The 27,662-nt window shown below is 50.9% G+C and overlaps 11 protein-coding genes across 11 annotated transcripts; 4 read left to right on the top strand and 7 right to left on the bottom strand.

Annotated features, from left to right (window-relative positions):
* Window positions 1-72: 72 nt before the first annotated feature.
* Window positions 73-1,908, top strand: MRS44_012030 (uncharacterized protein; the record flags this gene model as incomplete). Its single annotated transcript, XM_046276246.2, has 1 exon — window positions 73-1,908. The coding sequence occupies one exon, from the start codon at window positions 73-75 to the stop codon at window positions 1,906-1,908; it is 1,836 nt and encodes a 611-aa protein (XP_046133523.1).
* Window positions 1,909-2,572: 664 nt separating this feature from the next.
* On the bottom strand, window positions 2,573-3,237 carry MRS44_012029 (uncharacterized protein; the record flags this gene model as incomplete). The annotated part of the gene is made up of 2 exons (XM_046281177.2): window positions 2,573-3,045; window positions 3,126-3,237. 2 exons carry the CDS (start codon window positions 3,235-3,237, stop codon window positions 2,573-2,575), a joined length of 585 nt encoding a protein of 194 aa, XP_046133524.2.
* A 2,569-nt stretch (window positions 3,238-5,806) lies between these two features.
* Window positions 5,807-7,183, bottom strand: MRS44_012028 (uncharacterized protein; the record flags this gene model as incomplete). The annotated part of the gene is made up of 4 exons (XM_065618651.1): window positions 5,807-6,765; window positions 6,826-6,919; window positions 6,967-7,076; window positions 7,141-7,183. The coding sequence occupies 4 exons, from the start codon at window positions 7,181-7,183 to the stop codon at window positions 5,807-5,809; spliced, it is 1,206 nt and encodes a 401-aa protein (XP_065474723.1).
* An 866-nt stretch (window positions 7,184-8,049) lies between these two features.
* Window positions 8,050-8,797, bottom strand: MRS44_012027 (uncharacterized protein; the record flags this gene model as incomplete). Its single annotated transcript, XM_046270903.2, has 2 exons — window positions 8,050-8,666; window positions 8,725-8,797. The coding sequence occupies 2 exons, from the start codon at window positions 8,795-8,797 to the stop codon at window positions 8,050-8,052; spliced, it is 690 nt and encodes a 229-aa protein (XP_046133526.1).
* A 1,322-nt stretch (window positions 8,798-10,119) lies between these two features.
* MRS44_012026 (uncharacterized protein) lies at window positions 10,120-11,362 on the bottom strand (the record flags this gene model as incomplete). Its single annotated transcript, XM_046272737.2, has 4 exons — window positions 10,120-10,519; window positions 10,570-10,610; window positions 10,660-11,024; window positions 11,080-11,362. 4 exons carry the CDS (start codon window positions 11,360-11,362, stop codon window positions 10,120-10,122), a joined length of 1,089 nt encoding a protein of 362 aa, XP_046133527.1.
* Window positions 11,363-15,053: 3,691 nt separating this feature from the next.
* MRS44_012025 (uncharacterized protein) lies at window positions 15,054-16,395 on the top strand (the record flags this gene model as incomplete). Its single annotated transcript, XM_065618650.1, has 4 exons — window positions 15,054-15,369; window positions 15,426-15,746; window positions 15,887-16,048; window positions 16,139-16,395. The coding sequence occupies 4 exons, from the start codon at window positions 15,054-15,056 to the stop codon at window positions 16,393-16,395; spliced, it is 1,056 nt and encodes a 351-aa protein (XP_065474722.1).
* An 817-nt stretch (window positions 16,396-17,212) lies between these two features.
* MRS44_012024 (uncharacterized protein) lies at window positions 17,213-18,247 on the top strand (the record flags this gene model as incomplete). Its single annotated transcript, XM_046270941.2, has 1 exon — window positions 17,213-18,247. One exon carries the CDS (start codon window positions 17,213-17,215, stop codon window positions 18,245-18,247), a length of 1,035 nt encoding a protein of 344 aa, XP_046133529.2.
* A 1,545-nt stretch (window positions 18,248-19,792) lies between these two features.
* Window positions 19,793-20,762, top strand: MRS44_012023 (uncharacterized protein; the record flags this gene model as incomplete). The annotated part of the gene is made up of 2 exons (XM_046272738.2): window positions 19,793-20,047; window positions 20,100-20,762. 2 exons carry the CDS (start codon window positions 19,793-19,795, stop codon window positions 20,760-20,762), a joined length of 918 nt encoding a protein of 305 aa, XP_046133530.2.
* A 392-nt stretch (window positions 20,763-21,154) lies between these two features.
* On the bottom strand, window positions 21,155-22,289 carry MRS44_012022 (uncharacterized protein; the record flags this gene model as incomplete). The annotated part of the gene is made up of 2 exons (XM_065618649.1): window positions 21,155-21,891; window positions 22,136-22,289. 2 exons carry the CDS (start codon window positions 22,287-22,289, stop codon window positions 21,155-21,157), a joined length of 891 nt encoding a protein of 296 aa, XP_065474721.1.
* Window positions 22,290-22,914: 625 nt separating this feature from the next.
* MRS44_012021 (uncharacterized protein) lies at window positions 22,915-24,206 on the bottom strand (the record flags this gene model as incomplete). Its single annotated transcript, XM_046276247.2, has 4 exons — window positions 22,915-23,046; window positions 23,204-23,645; window positions 23,698-23,987; window positions 24,039-24,206. The coding sequence occupies 4 exons, from the start codon at window positions 24,204-24,206 to the stop codon at window positions 22,915-22,917; spliced, it is 1,032 nt and encodes a 343-aa protein (XP_046133532.2).
* Window positions 24,207-24,782: 576 nt separating this feature from the next.
* Window positions 24,783-26,839, bottom strand: MRS44_012020 (uncharacterized protein; the record flags this gene model as incomplete). Its single annotated transcript, XM_065618648.1, has 2 exons — window positions 24,783-25,596; window positions 25,650-26,839. The coding sequence occupies 2 exons, from the start codon at window positions 26,837-26,839 to the stop codon at window positions 24,783-24,785; spliced, it is 2,004 nt and encodes a 667-aa protein (XP_065474720.1).
* Window positions 26,840-27,662: the final 823 nt, after the last annotated feature.

The following is a 27,662-nucleotide window of genomic DNA, read 5'->3' as shown; positions in this document are numbered from 1 at the left end:
ACCCCCTGTCCCCCACCAGGTTCCACCCAGCCACTGGCACGAAGGCCAAGCATCTCTGCGAAGATCAACACCATGGCGAACCTCGTCACCCTTCCACCCGAACTACGGGCTCGGATCTTCCAGTACTACTTCAAGGTCGATGGCGGATACATCTTCAATGGCGACTCCGAGAAGCTTACCACCGCCGATCACAACCCAATCGACCTCTCTCTAATGTACACCTGCCGCTCAGTTGCCAACGACACCAAGAACTTGCCGCTCGCTATCAACACCATCACCTTCTCGACATTTTACCGCGAGGAGTGGAGGGGCCTAGCTGGCTGCTTCAACTACGCCTGGACCTACTACAGCTTCCTCGAGGCGGATTTGGTCGTACGCCTCGCTCGATTCATGACTCCCGATATGTACTCCCAGCTTGCCCTAAAATTCCCGACACTTGCGCCACAGATTCAAAAGGAGTCAAGGTACCACGAACACTGTCTGCACAAATATGAAACTGGAAGATGGCACAGTTTCTCCGATTCCGAGTCCGAGTCCGAGTCCGAGCCTGAGCCCGGCTCCGAGTCTGACTCGGAGCCCGACTCCGAGGGAAATCGGGATGACATTTTCGGCCCCGACTCTGACTCTGAGGAAGATAAGACTGACCCCTCCGAGGGTGGTTATGAATGGCGACATGGGCGATATACACAAAGCTATCGGTTTGGGTATGAACATCTGGCGCTGGCATCCTCGATCGATTGTTATGATGGCCTCGGGTCGATAGACCATGGTCCTAGTGGGCATCCTCTGAGGCAGGAGTGGGTCGGAGGCTCTTGGGCGATTCAGGCAGCCATGTCCTACTGCCTACGGCTCCTTGCGGAAAAGGACCCCGCTGAATTCGCTAGATTGGTCTACGGGGCTCTTCCAGGATGGGTTGGTACCTATCCGGCTCATGAGCTTCTGGATCTTAGGTTTGAGCCCTGGGCTATTCCCTCGCAGTCAGAAGTAGCTAAGGCGACGAGCCGCTTCAAGGCTGATGACGCTTGGAAGCTCTTGGAGCCCTGGTACTACTCGCCCTCGAGGGCGTACAATCCACCTGGAGTATACAACCAATTGCATACACCAAGGGGTGTCCACTGCCGAGAAAAGATTCGGTTTTCGGCTGCGGCTACCGCCATTCGCTTTCTTCAGCGTCTTCCAACCAATCAGCGCCTACAAATCCGGAACTTGGTGTTATACGAGGACCACCCGTCTGTGGGCACCCCATCAACTCATGTTCAGGGCTTGGCACCCTTCTTCAAGGAGAATCCACGGCTTCAAGTTGTACGTCGTGTTAGTGTGCTGGGTTGCATTGAGGGAAGGCTCGGTGACCCGCAACACGCGGCTCGGTTCTTACAAGCAGAGAAGGATGGCAGAACTGAAGACCGCAGGAGCGTGGATCTCATGTCTTTCCCTTCGAGGTTGGCTGAGTGGCTGGTTGACGCCCTCGCCGTGACCAGTGTGGGCATCCCCGCCGAGTCCTTCACCTTCATCTTGGAAGCAGGCCCGCACGCCGACTTTTGCACCGACGTATTTCAGCAGGCCATCCACCGTGACATCGCCTGGTATAGGGCGTACAACGCATGCATCAACCGAGGCTTGGTAGTGCGTAATCGAGGCCAAAAAAGGTATGTCTTGGTAGACGAGGGATTGGAGGAAGCCATCGGGCACTTGTTGAACCAAACTTCGTTTCTTCGAAGTGATTTCAACCCGGGTCATCCATGGAACTTTGAAAACCTGGTAGAGGAGACAAAACACCTCGATAATCTTCAATGGCAAACGAAATGGGCCTACCGCGAGCCTCGGAAGCTAGAATTGCCTCCTACACTAGACATTGCGAGGCTGTACTCCGACAACTTCGAAATTCAGACTGAAGATGACGATCTCTAGCTGGAACAGTGTAGGGAGTGCGGCATGTAATCGATTTCAGGGAAATATGTTGGGACTTGGGCGATGTTAGCACCGAAGACCAGCCGGTCTGTGGAGGTGAGGTGGAATGTATTGGAACCAAGATGCATGTAAGTAAGTAATGTGTTCTTTATTATAGTTGAAGCCCGGCCCTCGGTGGGTTAACTGAACCGGAAGATCGCATGTAGGTAAGTTTTACCAGGGTAGGTAGATTAGTGTTGAGAGTACTTCGATTTCGTCTAACTCCTTGAATTGACCACGGAGAAGGGTAATACGCATGGGGTAGGATGCAAAAAGTTGTTCTCATTCACGTAGGCTTCCTGAGAAAGTCTCCGACCCTCGGCTTCAGCCTCCCATGAAGGGCGCCTTCAATAAGATGTAATGCATCTGTGTTCCCCATAAATATGGGGATAAGCGGAGGCCTGGCCCTCTGCTATGGCTTAGGCATTTCGGCAACACTGGGATTAAAAGAGGCTTACGGCCTTGATATAAGAGAAGACAGACATTGAAGAACAAAATACATCCACCGCGTTGCCCCTCCTACAAACTCGCACAACCTGCCTTCCTACCCTCAGTAGTGGACTCTGGTAACACTCACAGAGTCAAACTATCCCTCCCATTTCCTCTGGGGACACTGGGATGATTTTCACTGCTCCACCCCCTCCATGAGAGCCAACAGTCGCTCTTTCGCCTGCCTTATATCGTTGTAGACGGTCTCGGACGGCTCGGTGGCACTAGATGACGACTCGCCCGCTTCGTCAACTATGTCGCTGCTGCCAAGGGTGTTTTCTTGAGTATCAGAAATAGTTTCAGTGGCCTTTCCCTGACTATGGCGGGCCTTCTTTGCTGGCGGCGGCTCCTGGTGCCCAGGCTCAGCATCGAGCACTGTCCTAGGTTGAGACGCAGTTGCAGGCTCAGACGCCGAGACAGTTGCGGGCTCGGGTGTAGTGACAGTCTTGGGCTCGGGTGTAGTTACAGTCTCAGGCTCGGGTACTGTGACAGTCTCGGGCTCGGGTGTTGCGGCAGCTTCAGACATGTACCCAACCGCAAACTGCGCTGGAGCTTCATGCTCGCCGTAGGCAAAGTTGAACGCTTCTCGATAGGAGTAAAAGCCGCGGTCTAAAGTCAAGTGGTTAGCTGTCAGGGTTCTAGAAACTGGAACTCTTGTCCACCCTAACTAGCTGACATCGAATACTTACAGCACTGGCCAGAGTATCCGGAGACTTGCGCAGCACAATCGCTCCAATCGGTAAATACGCCAATCTGGCGGCCAATTCGCACGCCATAATGGGTGTAGGACCGGCGTGTCATGTTTAAGCCGTTTATCCCAAGGACGAGACGGTTTGGGCTGACTGTTGGAAATCGAGGGAATTTTCCCTATAAGTTTTGAAAGAATTTCAAAGAAAACAAGTTGAGGAGCGAGATAAGAAAGAAAGTGGTGAGGAGTGTAATCGTGTGAATGGGAGTCTAGGGAGGCTGGCTTTATTGGGGGAAATACGAAGACCTTATACACCGCGGTATCACACTCAAGAAGGACAGCTTGATAGATGCTGCTCTATCCTTGCTGGCTTTCGCGAGTCCAGGAGGTAGACGATGACCGAGGGCGCAATTTCCGCAGTCAGCTCGGGATAGCCGTATGAAAGATGCTAGCTAATCACGCCAATGGGAACAACAGCAACCCCTTGCTCGAGTGACAGAGAATTGGACTTGCAGTTTCTAATGTTCCGTCAAATTCTGCGGCGCATCGTTTCTTCCCCAGCCGTCAGCCTACCTCGCATGAGCCTCGCATGAGAATGAGGACCCTTGAATGAAGGCCCAGAGCGTTCCAGCCCTTTTGCCACCCACTAGTGCTATATGTGAGTCCCTATTTTTCCCACCCTTGTCCTCTTTTGGTCTCGTCGCCGGCGCCACCGCTGTTACATCAAAGGTCGCCCCCATCGACAAGATTATTACTGCAATATTTTGGTAAAAGTTTTCTTCGTTGCCTGGGTTGATGCTCACTTCTGCAAAGAGGGTTGTCATTATCATTAGCAACCCAAATGGTTCGATTATGGCTTGTCTAGCGAGACCGCTCCACTGTTGGAACTTCCAGCAACTCATTTTGAGGTCACCGTGTTGGCAGCAAAACGCTTGATACGACAATGGAGTCGAAGGATGGCGAACCAGCTTTTTTTTGTTTTACAGCTTGTTGAAATTCACAGATGTTTGTCTTGTTGGTAGTCGCCCAATTGCACTGAGCCTCACCATTTAGGATTACTTGAATAGCCTAAGTATAGGAGTACAACCGTGTCTTTTTTTTTCTTTTTTTCTTTCAAGCCTTTCTTGAATAACGTCTAGCCAAGATTGCGAATGGCGCCAATAACAATTCTGACCTAGTCAGATTTCTCCTCTTCAAAATCGTAACAAAGAGAGTTGGCGAACACTCGGAATCATTCCATGAAACAAGGAGAATTGATCTATTTGTGGTTCCAGTCCAATCTCATACCACCCGACTATATCGTGGCCTCGCCGTTATCTGGGCACAAGCGTGGTCCAGTGTAAACCTCCCATGGGATGCAACAGGAGCTTTCCAGAGCCAGGTCATCCTGAAAGGCTGAGGGCCTAGTCCTGGGACTTTTTGTTGTTCGTCTGCCTGATGATTTGTCCTGTTGCAAATACCCTTGAACTATTTTCAAAGTGGAACTTACAGAATTGACGGGCATCTATTCCCGCCGGCATCATTTCAACATAACACGTAGCCTTGTTCAAAGAGGAGGACAACCATTATGCTGGGTCCAGAGTAAGGAGAGTACGCATCTTGCCAGATGCGTCCTAGCAAGCATGCAGCACGGAATTGTTAGACGGTTATCTTCGAAGTTCATGCCAGGTGAAATTGGCCTTTGCCCACTCACTCTTCAGCTCTTAATCACCCTGTCAGTGGACTCGATCTAGAGTAGAGTTGTCGTTATTAGACCAGGACGGGAGGATCAATTTGCATCTACGACACTTTTCTTTTCCTTCTTAAGCACCTAATATTTCCGGCTAGGTCTTTTTATTGGGAGCTCACACACCTTCACGCCCCCAACGCACAGCCGAGGTCAAATCATTACGAGTCAAAGGATATTCCTCTACATAGGAATGGGAAGTTACCAACCGAACGAAACACATAGTTGATCTAGGTTTTTTTCATGTTCAAGGGTAGTACAGCAAATAAATCCTGCCACTGCATATAAAGTGGATGATTCCAACAGGCGGACCTCGTTACCTCATAGTTGGTTACGAGAGAACGATTGTTTGCCACGTCTGCCCCAATTCTCAGTTAATCGTAATGCCGTTATGCCGTTACGTTCTTAATACTTATTCGCAAAGCACGTCCTCGAAATCAGAACAACCCCAACACACTCAAGACGCCAATTATTGATACTGGGCCCACTTCCCAAAAGAAGCCATCAGCCACAATAACAAATGCCACAGTCATTGACATATTCCGCTATTAAAGCTGAATGCTGCAAAATACCGGATGCAGTTAGTTCCTCCTTTACCCATCACAGGCCTGGACTGGAGAGATGAGAGATGAGTCAGGCATGTCAGCAGAGACCCCCGCTACAGTGTTGGGCGTCATGAGGTTTACTGAGAGAATTGGGTTGAACAGCGTTCTTTTCTATGTTCCCAACATCTATATGTCTATATGGCAAGATAAGCGGCTGAGTTAATCTAACTTGTCCCTGCTAAGCGATGCTTACACTACCAATCAACCAGAGGATACTAATCAACCCAAGGATCGCCATTAATAGATGCAATAGTAGACCAACACAGAGCCAAAGCCAAGCACATGTTTAATTGAAGAGGGGAGAAGTAGGATCACAGCTATTCTACACAGTTGTAATCCAAGCTATCTGGCTTAGAGCACATCAGAGCTCTTCTGCTTCTGAGTCCCTTCCTTGGTGGCCTCCTTCTCCTTCTTCTCCCCATCGAGGGGCTTGTCTAGTCCCAGACGGTGCCGAGTGGTGTAAGTGGCAATTGTACCAACAGGGTCAGCCTCGGTGATGAGCTCCTTGCGACGAGTGTCAACCAGCAACCGAATGAGATCTGGGCGCATGTAGTGCCCGGCAAAGTCGGCCAGGACCTTTGTCAGATGGGTTTCGTTGAGATCAATGTCGACGAAGAGCAAGCCATCGAAATCCTTGTCTGGCTTGACGACCAGGCTTCCATCGGGTCTGTAGATACGCGCGTGACCATTGTAGACAGATGGGTCGGTTTCAGGCTCGACTCCCTCGGGGGTGTTCTTCTTGAGCCCTTCAACAGAAAGACGCTGGAAGGGTGCAAGAGTCCATGCGCCAGTCTCGATGGCATACTCGGGGGTTACCAGGTCCGAGGCTGGATCGGCGTAGTTGGTTGCTGGGTCTGGCGCCACCTGGCGCTCGCGACCTGGGTAGACGGGCCAGGCAGCTATGTGAACCTGCTCTCCGCAAGACACATTGAGCGCCTTGAGGAACGGGTTCATGTTCTCCCAACAGTTGAGCTGACCCACACGGCCAATATCGGTTTCCGACACAGACATGAAGGTGTCACCGGGACCATCGCCGTACACCAGCTTCTCCACGTGAGTGGGCTTGATCTTGCGGCGATGGTTCACGACAGATCCATCCGGTCCGATCAATACCTGAGCTAGGTACAGCGTAGCATGATCAATCTCGGAGAATCCAAGGGACACATAGATCTGGTTGTCGCGAGCAGCGCGACGGATCCTGCGCATCTCTTCCGAGTCAACTGTAAGCGAGTTCTCACGATACTTCTTGAGCATCGGCAGTGACTGAAGGTATGTCACCTTCCACATCCAGTAAGGATATCCGGGGATCCCTATACAATGGTCGTTAGATGAATCTGTTACCCAGATTCCGAGATCAGGAGTGCACTTACAGACTTCGGGGAAGGCAACCAGCTTGCATCCCGCCTGTCCAGCCTCATTGATGAAGTCGATTGTCTTGACAACGCCGGCCTCGAGATCGAACCACTGGCTTCATTAGTAAAAGTTTCCCATCATGTTCTGAGTATTCATACGCCTGGCTCGGAGGTGACAGCGGCCGCCTTGTACTTTGTGATGGGCATGTTGGCAATTGAAAGTGTAGTTTGGCGAATGATGAAGGGCTTTGTTTGTTGCGTTTGTCTGTCTGTGAGATGGAAGATAGCAATTCGAGAGGGAGATGGGGGATATTTATACCACTCTTCCCATACCTGCAACGTAGTTCAAAGCTGCTTTTTCATCTCCTCGCCCCATTCCGGGCGTACACTCTCTCCAGAAGCCCGCGTCTTCCGGGCAGCTCCGATCATGAACCATGGCGGCTGAGCGGGTTCAGACAGCATGTTCTCATGATCAATCTGTGACTAAAACGTAACCGCATTGCAGGATGAAGAACATGCTGAGACAGAGCCTGGACCAATGGAAAGAGCAAGTTGTAAAGTTGTCAGGGATGATGATGGCGAGAAAAGCCCGAGAAGATAGTTGTTGAGCCTCAGTGAGAGATTACAGGGTCCTAAAGCGGGATGTTTCGTGCGGCCCGCAGCGTGGTGTCTTGGAGGTCTGGGCTGGGTATCCATTTGACGATGCCGCAGCGGGCCGCAGCGGGCCGCAAACCAACTACGTACTACGGTGTCATTGCGGCCATCGTAAGCCGTTGCTCGTGTCCATGAAGTGCAGAATGGATGTGTCAAGAAGAATTTCGACATGGATAGGCCCCGTGTCCTGTTCTAATTCTGAAGTCATGCTCAGCATTTCGCGCAAATATGCAATGCACCTCAGCAACTTAGGGACGGTCCTCGGCCAAGTCTCGGATGTCGCTTGAGGTTGCATTGACAGGGACGTGTTTGTCGTCTCGTCTCTTGCCTGGGGCCCGAAGGCCCGAAGGGAGCGCAGTATTTTTCAGTAAAGAGATCACTTGGGTAGCACTTCTGCAAATCTCAGGTCTGAAATGTCTCGAAATATTAACGGAAACTCTATAAACCAGCAGAAGTGACACATAAACATCCAAGTCTCCCACACATCCTTCACCTCGTCGACAGTATTAAACTCCTAGCACTCTAACATCTCAGCTCGAATGACTCTCCGACTCTCCATACGGCCACCATTCTCTTTCTTCACCTGTATTACTCCCTCAGATCACCAGGAGTGGGCTGGTCGCTGATTTCTTGAAGAATCTTGGCATCTCCCTGCTTTCCTTCGGCGGTTTTCAGAACCTCGATGAGCTGTTTCGCTCCAGCACGCCAATCGTGGGATCCATGAACGATTTCGGCGTCGCCCTCAAGAATCTGCTTGGAAGAAACGTTGGACCCGTAGAAATCAGCGTTAGCGTCACGCCTCTCCTTGATGATTGTCCCATCCACAGTCAAGCCACCGTAAAGACCCCTAGATTTGGTGTATGTCCAGACTGGCTTGACCTCCTTCACATTGGCGGTACCACCAATTGGTCCGGCTGCCAGGGCGACGGCGCCGCCGAGGCTCATTTCGGACGTCTTGTACGCGTCCACGGCAGCTTGTGTGTTGAGCACGCACACACAGTCGTAAACATCTAGGCCATAAACAAGGCCGATGCTACCACTCCGCACCGAGAAGGCAGAAGGCGGTGACCAGGTTCCATCAGGAAGGCGAGCGACGACGATTCCCGAACCGCCAGCGCCTGCAAGGTACATGCCAGCACGGAAGCCGGTAAAGATTGCCAGCCCCTGGGCGCCTGCGATGACTTCCGAAGGAATCTTGGACTTTTCTATCGAGTTGTCAGTCGTTGCAGCATTGAACAATATCAAGTGCTACTGAAAACATACCAACAAAAGACTTAAGTATCTGAGCCGCCTTGTCGCATTCGTGACGAATATCTGCCGCCTTGAAGAAGCCCATGTTTGTATGTATGGTGTATTTAAGATGCAAGATATCTTGATGAAGTGTAGTAAAGATGAACTAAGTGCCAACTTGAGTTGCTTGCTAAACAGGAGTGCGTAGAATTGAAGTTGTTTAGGAAAGGCGATGTACTTATATTGCCCTCAAAGAAGGCCATGCCACACATGAGGCACTACGTCGGGATCTCCCATTCTTCATTCACTAAGAGCCAGCGTTTCACAGCCTCGAAGGTATTGAATGAGCGTACTTGGCATGCTGCGGCTGACAGCTTCGGCCAATCATGACATGCAAAAGTTGACAAATACCGGTCGCAAGGCATTGAAGGGCGTATTCAAAGCGTATTGGAGCGTATTTGCTCCGGAACCCCAGCCTTACAGCTGACTGTGTTCTTGGGTGCATCAGCCACTCATAAAAAGCGCTGAGAAATTTTGTCGCTTTACGACGCAGTGGCTTAGACTTGCTTCTTGGCAAAGGCATGACAAATCGTACGCTGGACCTAGTGGCTGCGCCTCATCTTTATTCCCATGTTTTTTTGGAGGGCGTTTCCCTATTCATCTCTTCCTACCTACCCTAGAGATACACATGCTGCGGTCTGTTTGAGATTGGCCACGAACTACCTATTATGAAGTGGAAAAGGTTACAGTATCCATCCGTCTTAAGGGGGGAAATGGGGCCATATTGAGATATTCCATAATGTACTCAAAGTGCATTGCACATGTGCATCCATAGCGTCATCAACTCGGTCGCCATCTCACATGCTAAGCCTCCTATCGTGCTTTTGCCAGAACAGGCGTGTTACTGGCCATCGCTTACGGTAAAGAGAAAAGAAGAATATCATGCATTGTCTAGTACCATGACCTGCTTCTATATTGACAAAGTTTTCCTCGTTCCATCACTCGGAGTCTCCATGAACTGCCACCCTATATTACTCTGACTGGGGGCCGACTGTCCGATCGTTCATCTTTGAGACGACCGTGAGACCTGCAACATTCTGTGAGGGCTGTTACAGACTCTGTTTGTGATCCTGACTCGCGGAAGCGGCAAAAAATGCTTGTGATGCCCCTGCTAACGACAGGGAAAAGGACTACCCAGACAAGAGTCTCACGAATGCATCAGGCAAGTGCCCATCGGCCTCCTGTTTGACCAAAAGGCTAAACCAATACATCAGGGTCTCAACTCCATGTTTCGGGTAGCAAGGGATAGTAGACGTCGGTAGATGTACCAACTGGCATCTATTTCATTATACATTATGGTTATATTTCTATGTACTTTCTTTCTTTCTCCCCTTCTCTTTACTATGCCTGACGTTTATGATGGTATCTCTATTCGACACTGTATTGGCGCTGATGTAATTGCTTCGTTGAACTGCTCTCGCTGATCTCTCTGTCGTCGATTTCCTCGTGAGAATCATCGTCATTCTCGCTGGGGCCGGTGCGAGTCACTTGCGTCACAACCGTCTTCTTAATACCCTCTATCTTCTCTCGCTCCTTAAGTTCGTATTCATCCTCTTCGCCGAGCTCGATGTGGGTTCGGTGGTGAGTGCTGGCCAGTGTGTGGCCGAAGCGGCTGGGGTGTTGGCGAGATGTGCCATTGGTCCTCGATCGAGAGCTGTAGTCGTGGTCCTGGTTGTTGCTGGCTCGGACGACCTTTCCGATCAGGTCGGCCATGTTCATCTCGATGTGTAGCTTGAGGAGGTAGACGAGGGGGTGGAATTGAATGTACCTGCAATGGGTTAGTGAGATACAAAAGTGGGCGTGTCTAGTAGAACATACACGAAACTGTTTGGCAGCGACATCATGCAAATCAAAAGGATCTGTATCAGGTTAACAAACATGGCCATAAGTAGAACCAGGTATACTTACGTCCAGGGCGATCGAAATGGCAACCAAGAACAAGTTCATTTGATAAAGGCGGGTATACTTTTGGAGGCCATTCGCGACGAGCCTCTGCTTGACGACGTAGATGAAGTAAAAGTTGAGAGCAGCATCCATAAGAGCAAAGATGACTTTCTCGCAACGGTCCCAAATCTCGTTGAGGTGGATGTATTTCTCGCTGATCTGGAGACGGGCCGGGACCCAAATGCAAAAGACGCTGATGTTGACAGCAAGAAGGATGAGGAAACAGATCCATTTGAGCTTGGTACCGTTTGATCGAACAACCATCAACAAGGAAACCCGATTGATGATGATCTGGATCAAGCATTGAACCTGTGTCGACCACCACACGACTATGGCAAAGAGTCAGCTTGTCAAATCCGGAAACCCCGCCCTGAGCGTCCTTACTGATGAAAAAGAAGAACTGTAAACTCGGCTCGATCTTATTCCGAAGATAGAACCAGCACATAACACCCAATAGGAAGCTCGAGATGATCTCAACCCAGACCAGGGCGACATAGGCCGTGATTCTCTTCCTCCTATGCCAAGCGGATTTCGTCTGCTTGGCCGCCTTGGAAACGTTAAAGACGGTGATACCGAGTGATAGGCCCCACGCGATGGACGCAATGTTCATGTCGGTATCATTTGGCAGGTCTGGTACATAGTTGTCCGGGACCATGAAGCCAGTCATGTTGCCAACAGTTTCGGGCCTTTCCGCCGACGGTGAAGAAAGAAGAAGAGTTGAAGGAATGTGAATCGGTGGACGGAAAAAAGCAATTCGGGACGGACGACGTGTTCCATTAAAGAGGGTTGGCCACCTCGATGCTAAATCCGGCAGTCTGGGCAGTTTGATTCAGTCGCTTTGCTAAACTGCCGATCCCTATTGGAAGAGAGCATCCCCGTGCCGAGAAACCCGTGAAGGCTCTAACCCACAAGTGGCTTGGGACCAAGACGGCCAACAGAACTGAAGAGGCTAGGGGCCGGGCCGGACTCTGAGGGGCTTGGGCTACGGTGAGGGTGAGTGCACCACTAAAAGTCTATTTGAAATTGCCCCTGATGGTCTATGCTGGCTGCCTTGGTCTCCTGGAGCCGGTTTCGGTCTCGAGTACTGTATCATGTGGTAGACAGCAGCGTGGACATGAAGAGATCTCACTTGAGAAAGACAGCGAGTCCTTCTTTAGGCGCCGTCGGGCATTCTCAAGTCAAGGGAAGCGATGGCAGGAGAGCCGCAGTGTGGTACCGATCCCCGCGATAAGAAACCATCCTGCTGGTCGGCTCCACCAGGAAAATCACCGGGTTCTCTGTCGAGGAAGAGTTTCCAGTTGAGTGGCCAAACTCTCGCCGACCCCGGTAGCCTGCAGCCCAATGGCTTCCATGACGCGTCGGTGTAATGAGTGCCGAGTCATGAATATGTGGGGAATGCAGGCGCTAAAATCTCATGTCTTGACCCAGATCTCGTAAAGCTCGGGGTCGGTCTGGAGACTGGAACTAAGCTAGCCACTCTGGCTGCGATCGGCCCCATCTTCAGGCCTTGTTTTTCTCCGTGCGGCATTGATGTGCATCAAGACAACTGACTCCCATGTGCTCTCCGTGGGCTGTCGAGTCAGTTAGCCAACAGGGAGGGAAGTGAAGCGCCACGTATTCTACCGTTCTTCTACTGAACGATGAGGCTTCAGTCAAGCCAGACGGACGTTTAATGATGATGCCACCTTGACATTGGGCTACCTCCTATGTGAAGGGCCCATACGTAGTAGAATTGAAGAACGCCTCCGATGGGTCTCGGCTGTTTAGTCAGTAGTTCTCGTCGCCGATGGACCCAGAACCCAACACGAGTCAGTACCCGAGACCCTTGCTCTTCAAATCGGCCCAACACATTGGACTGGGGCAAGGATTTGCACAAAACGAAGCACTGGCCCTCGGTTCATGAAATCCCGACACCAGCAAAAAGACCCTGATACTAGTGTCGGGGATCACCCAAGAGGGGCGATGCTATCGATTGTCTCATAGATGATAGTCGATTCATGATGAGTTTGCAAAAGTTGCTGGTGTGCCTCGGCATTTGCTAGGTCATCTTTCCCCCATCTTGCTTCCTTTCGTTGGCGCGAGTAAGACAACAACCGGAACCTTCCAGATTGCCCCCGACAAAGACATTTTTGCATGATAACAGCGACTGGCATGCTATCTCATGCGATGCTGCCTCCAGGTCGGCGACTAGACAAACCTGGCTGCACCGAGAACACAGTCTGTCACTAGGAGTCCCAAGAGGACATGACAAACCGCCAGCTAGGATGAAGAACCGATTCCATGGTCCGAGAAGTGGAACGAGTGGCGCCTCTACGACGGAGTAGTACCAACCCAAGCCTAGTCAGCTGGTAGTCCAGATGAGGTGCATCCCTGCTCAGGGGCCCTGGGAAGTCGATCTACTACTGGCGTGCAGAAGAATCTTGTCAGGCAGCCCCTGATGCGCTTTGACTTCCGTTGTGCCCCGGCCGCTAGTATTGAAGATCTTTCTCCAACGTCATCTATTAGAGCAAGGGCTCGCACTGATCAATCACAGCGTCCGGACGCACCACAGCCAGGATTTTATCTGCGTCGTGGGTTTTCTAGATTGGTTCTGGCTCACGCAGATCAGCCTTTCTAGGTGCCTGACCTGCAGGCATGAATCATGACAGGTGAGCCACCAAAAGATAACTATACGTATTATTGTAGGGATACATCGGGAGAGGACCTGATGCGCCTTTGTAGCAGTGGCGCAGAGCGAGGAGTCTATCCAATACCAACCTGAAGTCATTACTTGGCCGGGAACGATGCGACCCCATGGCTAAGCTTACTAATTCGGTATCGGAGGTTGCGCCCCTGGAACCTCGAACGGCGTGACCCATCGACCTGACCCATACAACTCCCGGGAAGTTGGATGCTTGAGGCTTAACATGCTGCCGATCCCCGAAGGGAGACGCTAAAGTAGGAATAATTGCCGAGTGGGCCGTTGGGCTCGCGATTCTTCATCAATCATAATCACCGTCTACGGCATCACTGTCATCCCTTTACTAGATAATCGACTTTAGGCTGCCAGATCACCCTTACGGGCCTCACCGGCTCCTGAATATGGGTTTGGGATTTCAATCTTTGTCTTAAAAAAATTGAACTAACACCTTGCAGTAGTACGCTCGACGAAAGTTGAGGAGCTGCTCAATACTACGTGTACCCTTTGGATCTCCCTCCCATTCGTTTTGGACGGCAATCATTCAGTATTTTTATCTAGGTAGCTTAAAGAAACGTCCACGATGCTTGAGTGAAGCTTGGTCTAAGTAGCTATTCTCCAATTATTTCCGCCGGGGCATCCTCCAACATCGGTGCAGAAGGGCCGAGGACACCGAAGGGACCAAGCGCCCTCGTCTCTGGCCATAGAACGGCTTTATAGTGCAACACGGGGACAGCTCTGATAAGGGGAAGAGGGACTTCTAATTGAACTTGTTAAAAAGGGAGTGGCCGCTACACGGGAGTGGCGACATCAACCGTGGTGAGAAGTAGTGGAATATCAAGGGTTAAGATATTAATATTTCCAAGCATGACTGGGCATATAATAAAAACCAGGGGCCGTGTAGATTAGATCTGAATCAAAACGGCGAGGGTTAACAAGGAGCTGCCGATGTTATGGGCAAGTCTAGGGTGGTTGTGGGTAGCATTCGTTCCGCCTGACAAGCCTACCTGACTGCAATCAGGTATTGAAGTTCAGATCCACATAGCTAATGGGGGAATTTTTTTTGGTTCGCTACGGCTATTAATACTAAAATCTGGGAGCGTCATTTCACGATGGTTCGGAGCATTGGGTTGTTAGTAACCCAGAAAATTAGGGCAGTGGATTGTGTACTGGGTGCCATCGTTCTCTCAGCTATGATGGCGTTAGTTGAGTTTAGAGATACAATCTATCTGCTGAGGTGCAAGAGACACTTGAAAGAGCTTATCCTTTGTCTATCAGTTTTGGCTGCGCAGTAAACTTGGATCACCCTGATACGGTATTACAGGACAAGCAGGATAGTTATCTCAGCACGTGGATTTTAATGAGGACCTTAGTGTCTGAGGGCTTTGCAAGCTGGCTGATATTTGTGTGGCGCGTGTGGCTGACGTGAGCGATGGAGTTCAAGACGATGGCGTTATTTCTGGCTGACGAGGAGACCCTGTTCGGCTTAGCGACGTGCCATCTCTCTGGTCTTGCTTACCAATAAGACATCTTGGTCGATTATCAATCCAGTGATAACAAGGGCCGATGAATCTTGTTAACTGGCTCCTGTGGCAGGACAAGTCAATACATAAGGCCATGATGACTCGCTGTTGATGTCGAAATTGGCATCTCGTTCAGCATGCATAACAACGGCGACAAAATGAAGGCTCTTGTATTAACCACCCGTACCCGGAGCACATCCGTGGAAGACGTCCCCCGCCCCATTCCAAAACCCGGAGAGGTTCTTATCAGGGCGAAAGCGATAGCACTCAACCCAGTTGACCAAATCTACGCCTCAACGCCCATCGCTACCCAAGAGAAGCGGGTCATAGGAACCGACTTTGCCGGCGTGGTCGTTGAAGCTAGCCCGGAACTTGGTGGATCTTCGGACCCTCGAGCCAAACCAGGAACGCGCGTTGCTGGGTTTCTCCAAGGAGGTGCGTTTCGAGTCGGCAAACTGGACGAATGGATTCCTCGTCATCTGGCGGCCTAGATTGATTGCTAGCATTTGGACCTGAGCTGATAACTATAGCTTGTTCTGTAAATGATCGTCCGGGAGCTTTTGCCGAGTACATCACCGCCCCTTACGACCTAATCTGGGCGATCCCTCCTGGGATGTCCTTAGAAGAGGCATCGACTGTTAGTATGTGCAGCCTGACTGCCGCTCAAGGTCTCTATTCTCGCCTCGGACTGCAGAACCCTTTCTCCGGTTCGCAGACAGAAAACGACACTGCCAAGCCGATTAATGTCTTCATCTATGGCTCCTCCACATCTGTGGGCCTATACGCCGCGCAGCTCGTTCACCTTTCGGCGTCGGCATCTGGGACCAAAATCCAGCTCATCGGTGCGGCGAGTAAGTCCAAGCACGACTTTTTACGACAAGAGCCCTACAGCTACGATGTTCTTGTCGACTACCACGCTGCCGACTGGGTTGAACAAGTCAAGGCCGCAACGGGGGAAATGGGGTTGACTTTGCCTTGGACTGCATTTCAGAGGGAGCAACCGTTTATGGAACCCATGACACGCTGGCCACCGAGGCCAAATTTGCCGTATTTCGTGGCCCAGTTGGTGGACGATACGACCCATCCAAGCTGAGAATCAAGCCAATCTATGGTGCCGTCTGGGAAGGACTGGGAGTTGAGATCGGGTATAACGGTGAGTGTTATCTCTTGTTACGCATATGTCGGGATTGAGGCTTTTATGTGAGGCTGCGTATTTTGCTGACGCTCAATCCGCGAAATCTAGGTACAGTAATCCCAGCGAGCCAGGAGGCCCTTGAGTTTGCCCGACAGTACTTTGACTTTCTTAGTGTTGGGACGCCGTTAGGACGATCGAGGATCGAGCCAAATCCTGTGAGGATTATGCCTGGCGGCTTTGAGAGAGTTGTTCCAGACGGATTTGCTCTACTGGGGTCTGGGTCGGTGTCGCAAAGGTCAAACGTCAAGGGCGGCGAGGGACATATGCGTCCGATCAGTGCTGAGAAGCTTGTCTACCAGGTGTGAACGTCTACGTGATCATGGTAGAGGCTTGTGAATCCGAGACCGTGTTGTTTTTCATGTTTGTGGCCTAATAAGAGGCTGACTCGGCATTTTATGGAATATCCACTTTGTTCTCGATTGCGTTTTCGCCGAGTAACCCTTGAACAGCGCGACCCCGTCTAGTGTGCATGTCAGATCATTGAAGTTACAGAATTCTTGAGTTGTGAGATTTCTCGGTTTAATTCCAAGATTGGTGTACATGCGCGTGACAACAAGACAGACTCTTGGGCCACTCCTTGGAACAGGCTTGGTGCCATGAACCGACTGAACCTCGGCGAATTGTATAAAGACTCCAGTGCACGCGTTTGAGGGGCAAGACCGCTCTTGACACTGCCTAAGCCCTCGAGGCCATAGTCTCAATAGATGGAAGATGAACGAGAGACCTAAGTTAAAAAAGCTGAAGATGTAGGTTTTACTCAATGTGCTTCTCCCACGTACCATGTGAATCGACCAAGCCAATAAAACAAATTCTCGATCGTATATGAGCAGATTATTCTTAACTATGAAGCAAACATTTGATTGCCTCGTTGTGAGAGCACCTCTGTGATGCGTTGATCCACAGGCCAGCCTCTACCTTAGCTTGGGGCCAACACTGGGACTTTATATAAGCCACTAGTCCTGTGAGAAAAATCCGTCAGCCAGAATCATCAACATAAGCCATGAGACTAATGGCATTCTGAGCTTGGGCCCTCCACTTTTTGTATATAAAGTGCTGTTGTCTTGAATGTGGTTATTGGTCTCCGAGTCCAATCAGCCTCATTTAGTCCCTTGGCTTTTCTCAATGTCGTCTCCAGCATCGAAATCTGTCCTCGTCACAGGGGCGACCGGATTTGTCGCCTCGCACCTCATTCTTCAGCTTCTCTCCCGCAACTACAATGTCCGTGCAACGATCCGCGACTCATCAAAAGAATCCGCCGTTCGCCAGGATCTCAACGCTGCAGGAGCCAACAACCTTGCTAAACTCGCCTTCTTCGTGGCAGATCTGACTAAAGACGAAGGCTGGGAAGCTGCCATAGATGGATGCGACTATGTTCACCATGTTGCATCACCCTTTCCAAGCCAAGCGCCCAAGGATGAAAATGAGCTGTTGATACCGGCGAAAGAGGGAACGCTCAGGGTTCTCCAGGCGGCAGCGTACGCCAATGTCAAGCGGGTTGTATTTACATCATCCTTTGCAGCAATTGGTTACGGAAAACAAGACAAGGACGAATTCGACGAAGGGGATTGGTCAGATCCAGAAGGTCTTCCTGTCTACCACAAGAGCAAGCTCTTTGCTGAACGTGCAGCTTGGGATTTTGTGAATCAACAGCAAGACTCGAGGCTCGAACTTGTCGTTATCAACCCTGTGGGTATTTTTGGCCCTGTGTTGGGCCAAAAAGTCTCTTCAAGCATTGGTCTCATCAAGACAATGCTTGAGGGAGGAATGGCGGCCTGTCCACGCATCTACTTCAACCTCGTGGACGTACGCGATCTGGCAAACATGCACATTCTTGCAATGACATATCCCAAGGCAGGCGGAGAACGTTTTATTGCAAGCGGAGATGGAGCGCCCCTGTCTCTAATGGATGTCGCCAAAATTGTACGTGATCAGAGACCAGAGAAAGCGGCAAAGGTGCCGAAAAGACAGCTACAGGATTGGATGGTGAAGACAATCGGGTTCGTGAGCCCTCAAGTACGAAGTTTGGTTCCTCAACTTGGACAGAGGAGGGCATTAAGCAACCTCAAAGCAAAGAGAATTCTAGGGTGGAAACCAAGAGCCGTGGAGGATTGTTTGGGGGATACTGTAGACAGCCTGGCACAGCATAAGTTGATATAAGTGGGGTGCTGAGTTCTCTACGGCGTGTTTGCAGCTGCACTTGGATAAGACGACCAGTTTAATTGACTAGAAACATGACGGGAAGTATTCCATAATAGTAGTCGATTTGCTAGAATCCTAACAACCATTTTGTTGGTTGCCCTGCCCGGGCACATGAAACCTGGAACCCAGCGTCATTCAACTGGAGTTCTTTACTTTTAGGCCCCCATTTCCCACAGCTTTCTCGACAGGTCTGGGGGGTTTTGCACCTTAGCCCAAACTACCATTCTCGTTCCTTCAGTCCGATGTGCCCATTGCCCTCTACCATAGACGAGGTCGATGAAACCATGGAGAGTCTCTAGGGTACGAATGAGGCTCAGGTCGACCTCGCGAGCCCAGACGATGAAGCTGTCCATTGTGACTGTTTGATAGATGCAGATAATCTATTGCTGTTTTCTTTTTCCTGCTTTGCTTGTGAGTGCGGTCGGAATATGGACCACGATAGGGGAGGTGTGCAGGTATTATATGTGTCGAGACACACTGTGATTCAACTCGAAGGACAGGTGATCAGCATGCCTCAGCAGATGTGAACAACGGCCCCTCTACGAGTTGATTCAATGATGAATGCATACAGCCATTCTTAATCAAGGTCCTCGGACCGTTCTTGTACGTGATACACACCTACCAGCTTGCCTCAGGCTCTGATGCGATGAGCCGGATGATGCGCTGGACTCCAATGTCGCTGAGCTGCAAGCCCTGCCCGAAGTCAGAGACGAGGGCTATTTTTGTCCTGTGCAGTGACTAGCCACCGTAATTCCCGAACAGATTGGCACTGGTTCGGCGATCGGCGTCAAGGTACGGCTCGATGTACTAATCGGTCTCCACTATCATTTTGTATCGGCGCAACCGCGGTAAGTATGTGAACACCAAGGGCTGGAGGCTTCAAAATCTTAGCGATGACTTCTATCGAATGAAGCATCATGCTAATCCACAACAAAGGCGTAAGGCCATGCTTGATGTAGGGTCTCGAGGATGGAAAACCCAAGAGAATTTGTAATTGAGACTTTGACTGCTGTTGGAGACAAGCTTGGCGACATTGGGAAAGATTTGAACCCGAAAGAAAGCAGCAAAAGAGGGAGGAAATGAAATGGCAAAGGACGCGAGAAGAAAGTATGGAATATAAATCCTTTGACCATGAGTAGCGCACCTATCGTTCCGCTGACTAACCTATGAACTAGACTTGTCATTGTTGGGCATTGATTGGTCGAAACTATCCAACCCGGCATCTTGGCATTCTCCAGCTTCCGGGCGCGAAAATGCCCCCTAAGCCCCAGCCAATTAGACGTCGTACCGCCCCGGGGGAAACTAGCATCGGTGTCCGATGAACCCCCGACACTTGTAAGCTAGGGGAATGCTTTGTCAGGACCCAGAGATTCTCATGCACAAGCAACGAAGAAGATTGGACCTTGAAGCAGAGTCGAGATATAAAATGCCAGCTGTCTACCGGTTGATGGTTCAGCCCAGTACTCACAACATCTTCTCTTATTTCTCACCCAATTCGCCAAAATGTCTCGAGCTTTACTCATCACTGGTGCTACTGGAAAGCAGGGTGGGTCCGTCATTAGAGCCCTGCTTGCTGCCAATGCCGATTTCGATATTCTCGCCGTTACGAGAGACTCATCTTCACCTTCTGCCAAGAAACTAGCCGAAAAGTCACCTCGAATCAGCCTGGTCCAGGGTAATTTGGATGATGCAGAAGGAATTTTCGACACTGCCAAGGCAGCATCCAAGGTGCCTATATGGGGCGTCTTCAGCGTTCAGGTTAGCATTGTCTCGTTTTGTGGTAGGTTGTAGTAGCTGATCATTGGAATAGACACCTGCGATGAACAAGACCGGCCCAATTATCGAGGAACGGCAGGGAAAGGCGCTTGTTAATGCTGCCATAAATCATGGCGTTCAGCATTTTGTCTACTCCTCTGTTGACCGCAGTGGTGCGAAATCCTTTGAAAACGCCACTAATATTCCGCACTTCAAGAGCAAGCACAATATTGAGCACCACCTCGTCCAGAAGTCAAAGGAAGCTGCCCTCGGGTGGACCATCCTCCGTCCTGTAGCCTTTATGGAGAACTTCGATGGCGGGTTCCTCGGCAAGGTGTTTGCGACGTCATGGAGGTTGGTCGTGAAGTCGCGCCCCCTTCAGCTCATTGCTACTGCCGACATTGGGGCTTTTGCCGCAAAGGCTTTCATGTCACCGCGCGAATTCAACGGGCGGGCAATTTCTCTCGCAGGAGATGAGTTGACCTACGAGCAGATGGCGACGCTGTATTCGAAAAAGATACAGTCAGGTGTGCCAGCTACCTGGGCTCTGGTAGCAAGACTGGTGCTCTGGCTGTCGGAGGAGATGGGTACCATGTTTACATTTTTCGAGAAGGAGGGATATGGAGCGAACATCAAGGAACTCAGGGAGGAGCACCCAGAGCTAATGACTCTTGAAACGTGGCTGGATAAGTCCTCGTTTCCTAAGAGGGATGCTTAGAGAAATCCTTGGATGAAGTGATTTTGCTGGATGGGGGCTGGGAGTTGTTCCAAGTTTGAAGATTCTTTTTGTTAAGTCTGTTGAAAGGAGACAAGCCCGAGAAAGTTGAGGCCATTAATATGTATAGAAAAGTAAATTCATGAATAATAGAAGAAGTGTGCTTAAACTCTCTTAATTGTGAACGATTCATCAAGCTGCTGCCTGATTTTCCCCCTTTGATGAGCTCACCGATGAAAATCCTTAACCTGGTCTACTCTTCAACTATGCCTGCTCCTGCCAGTGCCTCATGATACCACTCGACATATAAAAAGCGTGGGGCCCAATTTGCTGCCTCCTTCGTTTCTCTTTGCGAAACAGTCCTGCCCATGTTGTTAAATGTTTGCGAGTAGTTTTCAAAGGAGCGTGATCTCGACACCCATCCGACGGGCCACATCCTCAATATCAAAATCAGAAGACTCTTCCAGCCAAGCATCATCCAGCAGCTTAAAGGCCATTCTCGCAAGTCTGAATGGACTGATCTCCTCGATGCGGTAGCGCACTTCAACCAGAGTCTGTTTCCATTTGGGACGCCCCTTGAGGTGGGAAACTTCAAGACTGATAGTCATCAGCGGATACACAAGTCCGTGGTAGAAAGGCAAGTTTTTGGAGCATGGGATACTGAAAGCCTGATGGACAGCCTCAATGGAGTCCATCAATCGGCACAGAATCGTGTCTGTATCTGGGGCCAAATCCTTCGACTCGTCGTCGCCCTGTGCCATAGGCGTGAAGTCGACGTTGGAGTATCGCTGGCACCGACGCCGACGGACATCCAAGATGCCGGAAAATCGCCAGCAGTCCCACAGGTAGCGCTGAGCAGGGTCTCCTCCATCGCCCTGCCATGACCAGAATCGCAAAGCAATGTCGTTCCCAGGTTCGTCAGCCATGGCGGCAAAGATATCAAGGAGAGACCTTGGAACTCCAGTGACAGGTTCCACGCCGTCGAGTATGCCTTGTTTCCATGAGTCCTGGGCATTACGAAAGCTGTTCCAGATCCCAATCGTCGGGCTTTTCCTACCCAGCAAAAACGAGGGCAAGTCCATGACACCCAGAGACTCCAGTGCTTGACGGGAACTCGGATCTTGTTCGAGACCTGCGGCAAGCGTATCCATCGAGGTTTAGAGACGATAACCTTCTGAAATCAAGCATAAATAATGAGTGCAAAGCCATCCCTGAAGGAACTGAAATTATCTCTATCAGCTGGTCCAAATGTAGCTAGCAAATTGCCAAAGGCGTGGGAAGCAGAGTCACATGAAAGGTGCATAATAAGACACCAACAGTCAGTGTGCCAGCTTACGGAGTCCCTTACGCTTAGGCTATCTCGGTGCGAAGGGTACTTAGAGCAACATCGAGGTGCTCCAATGTTGATACGGAAAAGTCCTGGCCTTCGTCATCAAAGGCCTTCTGGATGGCTGCCTCGATGAATGCCAGAGCATGGCTCTGGGTTGTCAACGCTTGCATAAAGTCCTGAACTGTGCAAGAATTTCCCATTTTGTGAAGCCGTGTTAGGCCTGATGTTAGGACTGTTCCTACATCTTAGTGCGGTCTACAGCCAAGGGCCGAAAGCTGCATGTGCCACGTATATCTTTTGAAGGTCTCTTGAGCCTTGGCCAGTGCGGTATTACTGATGGAGAGCCTGTTGATTCATCTGCGAACCCAAGCCCACTTGCAAAGATCCCGGGGCTCTCCCTCAAGGGAGCACTGACTTGATCAAGGCCGGCAGGGTCCACTGATGATCCGAGCCAATCGGTAGAACCTGGAAAGTTTGTCACGAACGTCTTGGGATGAGCTGCCGGCCGGCTGTGGAATTATTCTCCCCAGGGAAGGCGGCGCCGGCAAAACGTCCTCGTGAGGCCATCCCCTGCACCCAAGCAGCGGTTCCTGGTAACCTGGACAAACTAGGCCAAGTTTCATGCACTCCAGACAGAAAGGTCGCTTACCGGTCTTGATTAGTATCATCAGAAGTTGGAAGAAGGATGTGAACAAACCCTTCATCTATCAATATCCACTTGCTAACTTGTGTAAGACACCCCAGAGACAATTGATGGCGCGTCATGTTCGCTGCAGATTGTTACCCCCACTCTGCAAGATGAAGAGTGTTTGAATGCAGCAAGCATTATTCAGAGATGTCTGAACCGTGGCAAATAGAGTTGTCACGCAAGAGGTCTCGGATGCCAGGGACTTGCACTGCCATGTCATTGATTTCGGTGCTTCTGTCGTTGATGTCGCCACCATGGGAGTGAGGATACTGCGATGCTGTTCAAATGTTTGGTAGTATTTAAATAGAATAACTAGTATCAGGGCTGTTATCGTTACTCCCGTTTCTTATAGCCCTTATCACCCCGCATGAATGCAATGGGTAGCGGCGAAGGAACACCGTCCGCAGTCGATATGCTCAGACATACATTATTAGGAACTCTCTCAACCTGCTGGACTGACACCAAATCATCACTTCCTTGACAAGATGCTCGAACAGCTCCTCTCCCGTTCATCTCAGTCCAGTCAACAGGCAATCCAATCCCAGAGTTGCTAAACGGGAGTTGGTAGATCTGGTTCATTTTATGGCGGCTAAGCTTATCCAGAGCCGTCTTGAAGTCGTCGAGTATGATTGTATCCGTCAAGCACTTGAACACGGACGCAAATTTCCAGAATGGATTGATGCCGCCGAGCCCTAGCACTGGTGTCACAGCAAGAAGGTCTAGAGCGATAAAGAGGAGGCTGAGACACATGCTGAAGAGCAAAATGCCGAAACGGGGCGAGACGCGGATAATCTCGATCAGACCGAACTCGTAGCGGTATTTGATGTTCCAGAAGAGGTTCGCTGTGGTGAAGATCCACCATGGATCGCTAGACATGAACTGTGAGCCAGTATTCTCAAGCACTCTTTAACGAGGCTCACCGGCATAGGGCTTCCAATGGCCTGCTAGACACGAAAATACGGTGGTTAATGTTGTTAAAATATGTAAAGTTCGCATAGAGTTCGAGCACCCAGTATGGTTGGACAAGAACTATCGTGCTGATATATATCAAGCTACCTCTTGGCTGTAAGAAGGGCTTGTTCTTCATCCAGGAGATGACATTATGCAATGTCCAGGATGCGATAAGGAGGACAGCAGTCGAAGAGAGATACCAGCCCCAGATTGGGGGGTTAAAGAAGGTAAAGAAGCCATTCGGTGCCGCTAGGACAAGCTGAAGTTATTATAAGCCGCTGCTTGACTTTGTATTCGAGTGGCGATTTACCTCGACTAGAATGAGTTTATGCAGTAATACCCCCGATCGCATGTTTGCCAGGGTAATACTGGCCATGATGAGCAGAGATCCAATTAAGAACCCCTGTGACCACGCCTCGATGGTTAGATGCGCCGTGTCTGTCGGCTTGGATCCGGGAGTTGATGTCGGTTCTGCCATACTGCCACCTCAGGAAGGGGAATTAGGTGAGAGTTGAAGGAAACGGAGGGCGGATGACGAAGACAGGATAATCCAACGGCCCATTTATGAGGACAGACTTCCCCGCATCGCACTCGGTGCTATCTATATTAGCGTCGCGCTTGACCCCATTCCCTCCACACCACCCCAGATTATGGCGTTGGCCCTAACGCTGCAGCATCCCAGCACTGTTCCTTGTCGACCAGGCAGGTCGTCACAGTCAACCCTGCATTGCTGATGCTAAAGCAGGCCATCGCTTAGAGGTTGGGTCTGTGCATGGGCGAGGAGGAGTATCGCGCTTGAATTCCGTCCATCCAAGGAGATGGGGTCATTCATGTACAATATGCGGAATTTCTCACATTGTCACTGTGGTGAAGCCTTCGGTCTTTACACGTTCAGTGGCTGAAGTTTAAAGGACACAATGTAACCCCACAATTGGCCTCGCAGGAACAGTAGATTTATCGTAAGTGCAAAATAACTACATACCAAAGAGAAAGAAACGGCTTGATCCATGACCTTGGTCGTTCATCAGTCACTACTTGAGCATCTACAGCTACTCTAACACCAGCTGGAGCCAAGAGGCGTGAGCTTGACCGAATCCAAGACTGAATTCCCATCACGTCCAGCAATCGTGATGTCCTTGGACTCCTGGTATCGCGGCCAAACATTAGCAGTCATGACTGTTCCATCGCCAGCAAAGATCTCCAGACTTGATTGGTCGACAAAGATATCCAGCATCAGCTTGTCCTTGTGTGATGCATCAATGACAGCCTTCCAAGTCCCCGCCTGCCCGTACCCAGCGTTACTTGTGTCGAGGATCAGAGTACGGTCAGCCGTAGTGTAAGTCAACAGAACCGATTCTGCCTTTGACTTGAAGAGCGAGATAGTGAAAGACGACGCTGTTGTAGCGCCGAGATCCACCACAACTTGCAACCGAGCTGTGTTGGAGCTGCCGATGACCAAAGGAGTCTCACCAACGCTACGCCGTCCAAACTTCTTCGCCGGACCGACTGCAAGCTTGTCGAGCGCCTTAATGGGACGGCTACCAAGGCCCCCATCATCACGGATGAACAGCTCCCTCGTTACTGACTGTGAACCAGCCCATCCATTGATGCGGCTCGGCCATTTGGACGTCGGCCAGTTACCCATCCAAGTAATAGCCAAATCACGACCCGTCTCATCCTTGTACCACTGCATAGCGTAACTATCAGGCCCAGCATCGATGAGCCCGCGCTTCTCGCTCGTAAAGACGGTGCCGTTGTACGTGCCCGTCTCGTACCATCCCAGCGCGTTGCCGCCGTAGAAGAGAACCCACTTGTCGCCAAGGGAAAGAAATTTGGACACTCCCAGACGTCGCCCGTGCTGCCGTCGCCTGTGTACAAAATGCCAACGTAGCTCCAGGAGAGCAGGTCCTTGGAGCTGTACAGCAAGACTCGGCCACTGACATCGTTGCTTGAGCCAATGACCATCTTCCATGATTTGTCTGTAGGATCGTAAAAGGGCTTTGGGTCGCGGAAGAACTTGGGCGCGCCTGGAGGAGGGCGTGAGATGATGGGATTGTTGGAGTCGAGTTCGAAGCGGATGCCGTCCTTGCTGGTTGCGGTGGACACCACCTCCTGCACAACGTCAGGATGGAAAGCCGTGTCCGTGTAGTCGGTGAAGATGAGGCGCAGCTTGTTACCATGAAGTTTGTCGACGACTGCCGCACCCGTAAAGCGCCCAGAAGTATCCTTGGGGTCATCCGTGTCCCTGGGAGACAACGCAATGGGCAGCTCACGCCAATGTACCGCGTCAACACTCTCAGCATGCGACCAGTACATGGGACCCCAGAAAGGAGCGTCAGGGTAGAACTGACTGAAGAGATGATGGCGACCCTTCCACTGGCTGAGTCCGGCCGGATCGTTGATCCAACCCTGGTACTGAGTGTAGTGGAATTGGGGACGCATAGGGTCTACTGCCATGAGGGAGCAGGACGGCGAGCTGTGAGCGGCTGGCTGATTTGCCTGGCCAAAAATGTTGAATGTGAGACCCTTGCCATCTCCCAATGCATCGCAGCCAACACGAATGTCATCGACGTTGATATGACCCCATGATTCGGAAGTGCTACTGTCGTGCACGACAATGTGCACTTTCTGTCCTGCCCACTTGCTGGTATCCCACGTGACGCGGATCAAAGCTTCATCGTTGGCGCCTGTTTGCTTGAGAAGAAGTTTATCGTCTTTGTCTCTCACGAGACCAACGTACAGCTTCTCAGCATCATAGCCGCCGCCAATGAGGAAGCTCATGACGGAGCTCGCTCGGAAAGAGCTCGACTTCAACTCTCCCACGGCTTTCTCTCCACCTTGTGCGGTGCCCAGGATGAAGCTTTTGCCGGCCTGGCCGAAGGGGCCACCCCAGTAGGAGGTTTCAGAAGAGACTGAGTTGCTTCCGAAGGCATCGCCGCTCGCAACACGCCATCCTTCGAGACCTTTCTCGAAGCTAGGGTTGCGGGGGCCTGGGTACTGGTGGGAGCGGCAATTTGGAAGTTTTGGGACAGAGGCCGAGTTTGCTGTTGACGCAGAGAGCGCCAGCAGAGCGATCGTCTGCGCCGACAACGGATGAAGGGGGAAATGCATGTTGAAGACAGTCTTGGTCAAGAAGAGTAGGTAGTGGCGATGCGAGGTTATTCAAGACTGAGGAGAGAATGAGACGCTCCTTATTCACAAAGCGAAAGCGCAGCAGCTTGATATATGTATGTTTTGCCGGAGAATCACGAAACGCCCGTCTGTCTTTCACGATCCAACCTAACTCTAACCTCACAGCGACTCAACCCTCGTGCCCGAGCCCATGCACATGGGACACAAATGCCTCTCCCTCCTCGTACCGGTCGTGGAGAAACGCCCGTCATGTCTCTCCAGCTCCTGTAGCTGTCGAGTTAGAGTATGGTCGACCGGGGGTAGGTTGCGGGGAGAGCGTGCGGGGAAGAGGGTCTGGGAATGGAGGCCTGCCTTTAGCGGTTAGTTCACGGGCCGGGATGCTCGCGGACAGTTCTGGCTCCTCCGCGATCGTGGGGACGCATGCAATCCAACCCCGGATCCTCCGTACGAGTCATTTCATCTCCAAACTTCGGCCAAGAATGTCGTCATCAAGAAGCGCGACAGCTACGACAGATACGTAAAGAGCTTGGTGTTGAAACTTATCCTCATGCATTGCAACCCATCATGCAGAGAACATTCAGAGAACAATTCCGCATGTCCTAAATCGTCCTCTCGCAGACGTTAGCTCACCATGCCCAGCCTAGTCGTATGCATCTCTGTTATTCTAGAAGGTCGCTAGATGATCTTAGCATGCATAGAGTTGCATTTGTCGTGCTGGGGCCGGCCTGTCGTCCAAACTTCGCGGAGCACGAAATCCGGTCCGCGGCCCACCTCTGCGGAAAACGCCCGTTGGGCTCCGAAA

The sequence above is a fragment of the Fusarium solani genome (assembly GCF_023522795.1).
Source record: "Fusarium solani strain SB1 chromosome Unknown bctg00000008, whole genome shotgun sequence".
Lineage (NCBI taxonomy): Eukaryota > Fungi > Ascomycota > Sordariomycetes > Hypocreales > Nectriaceae > Fusarium > Fusarium solani.
Note: the sequence above shows the minus strand (reverse complement) of the source record. Positions and strands in the feature narration are given on the sequence as shown.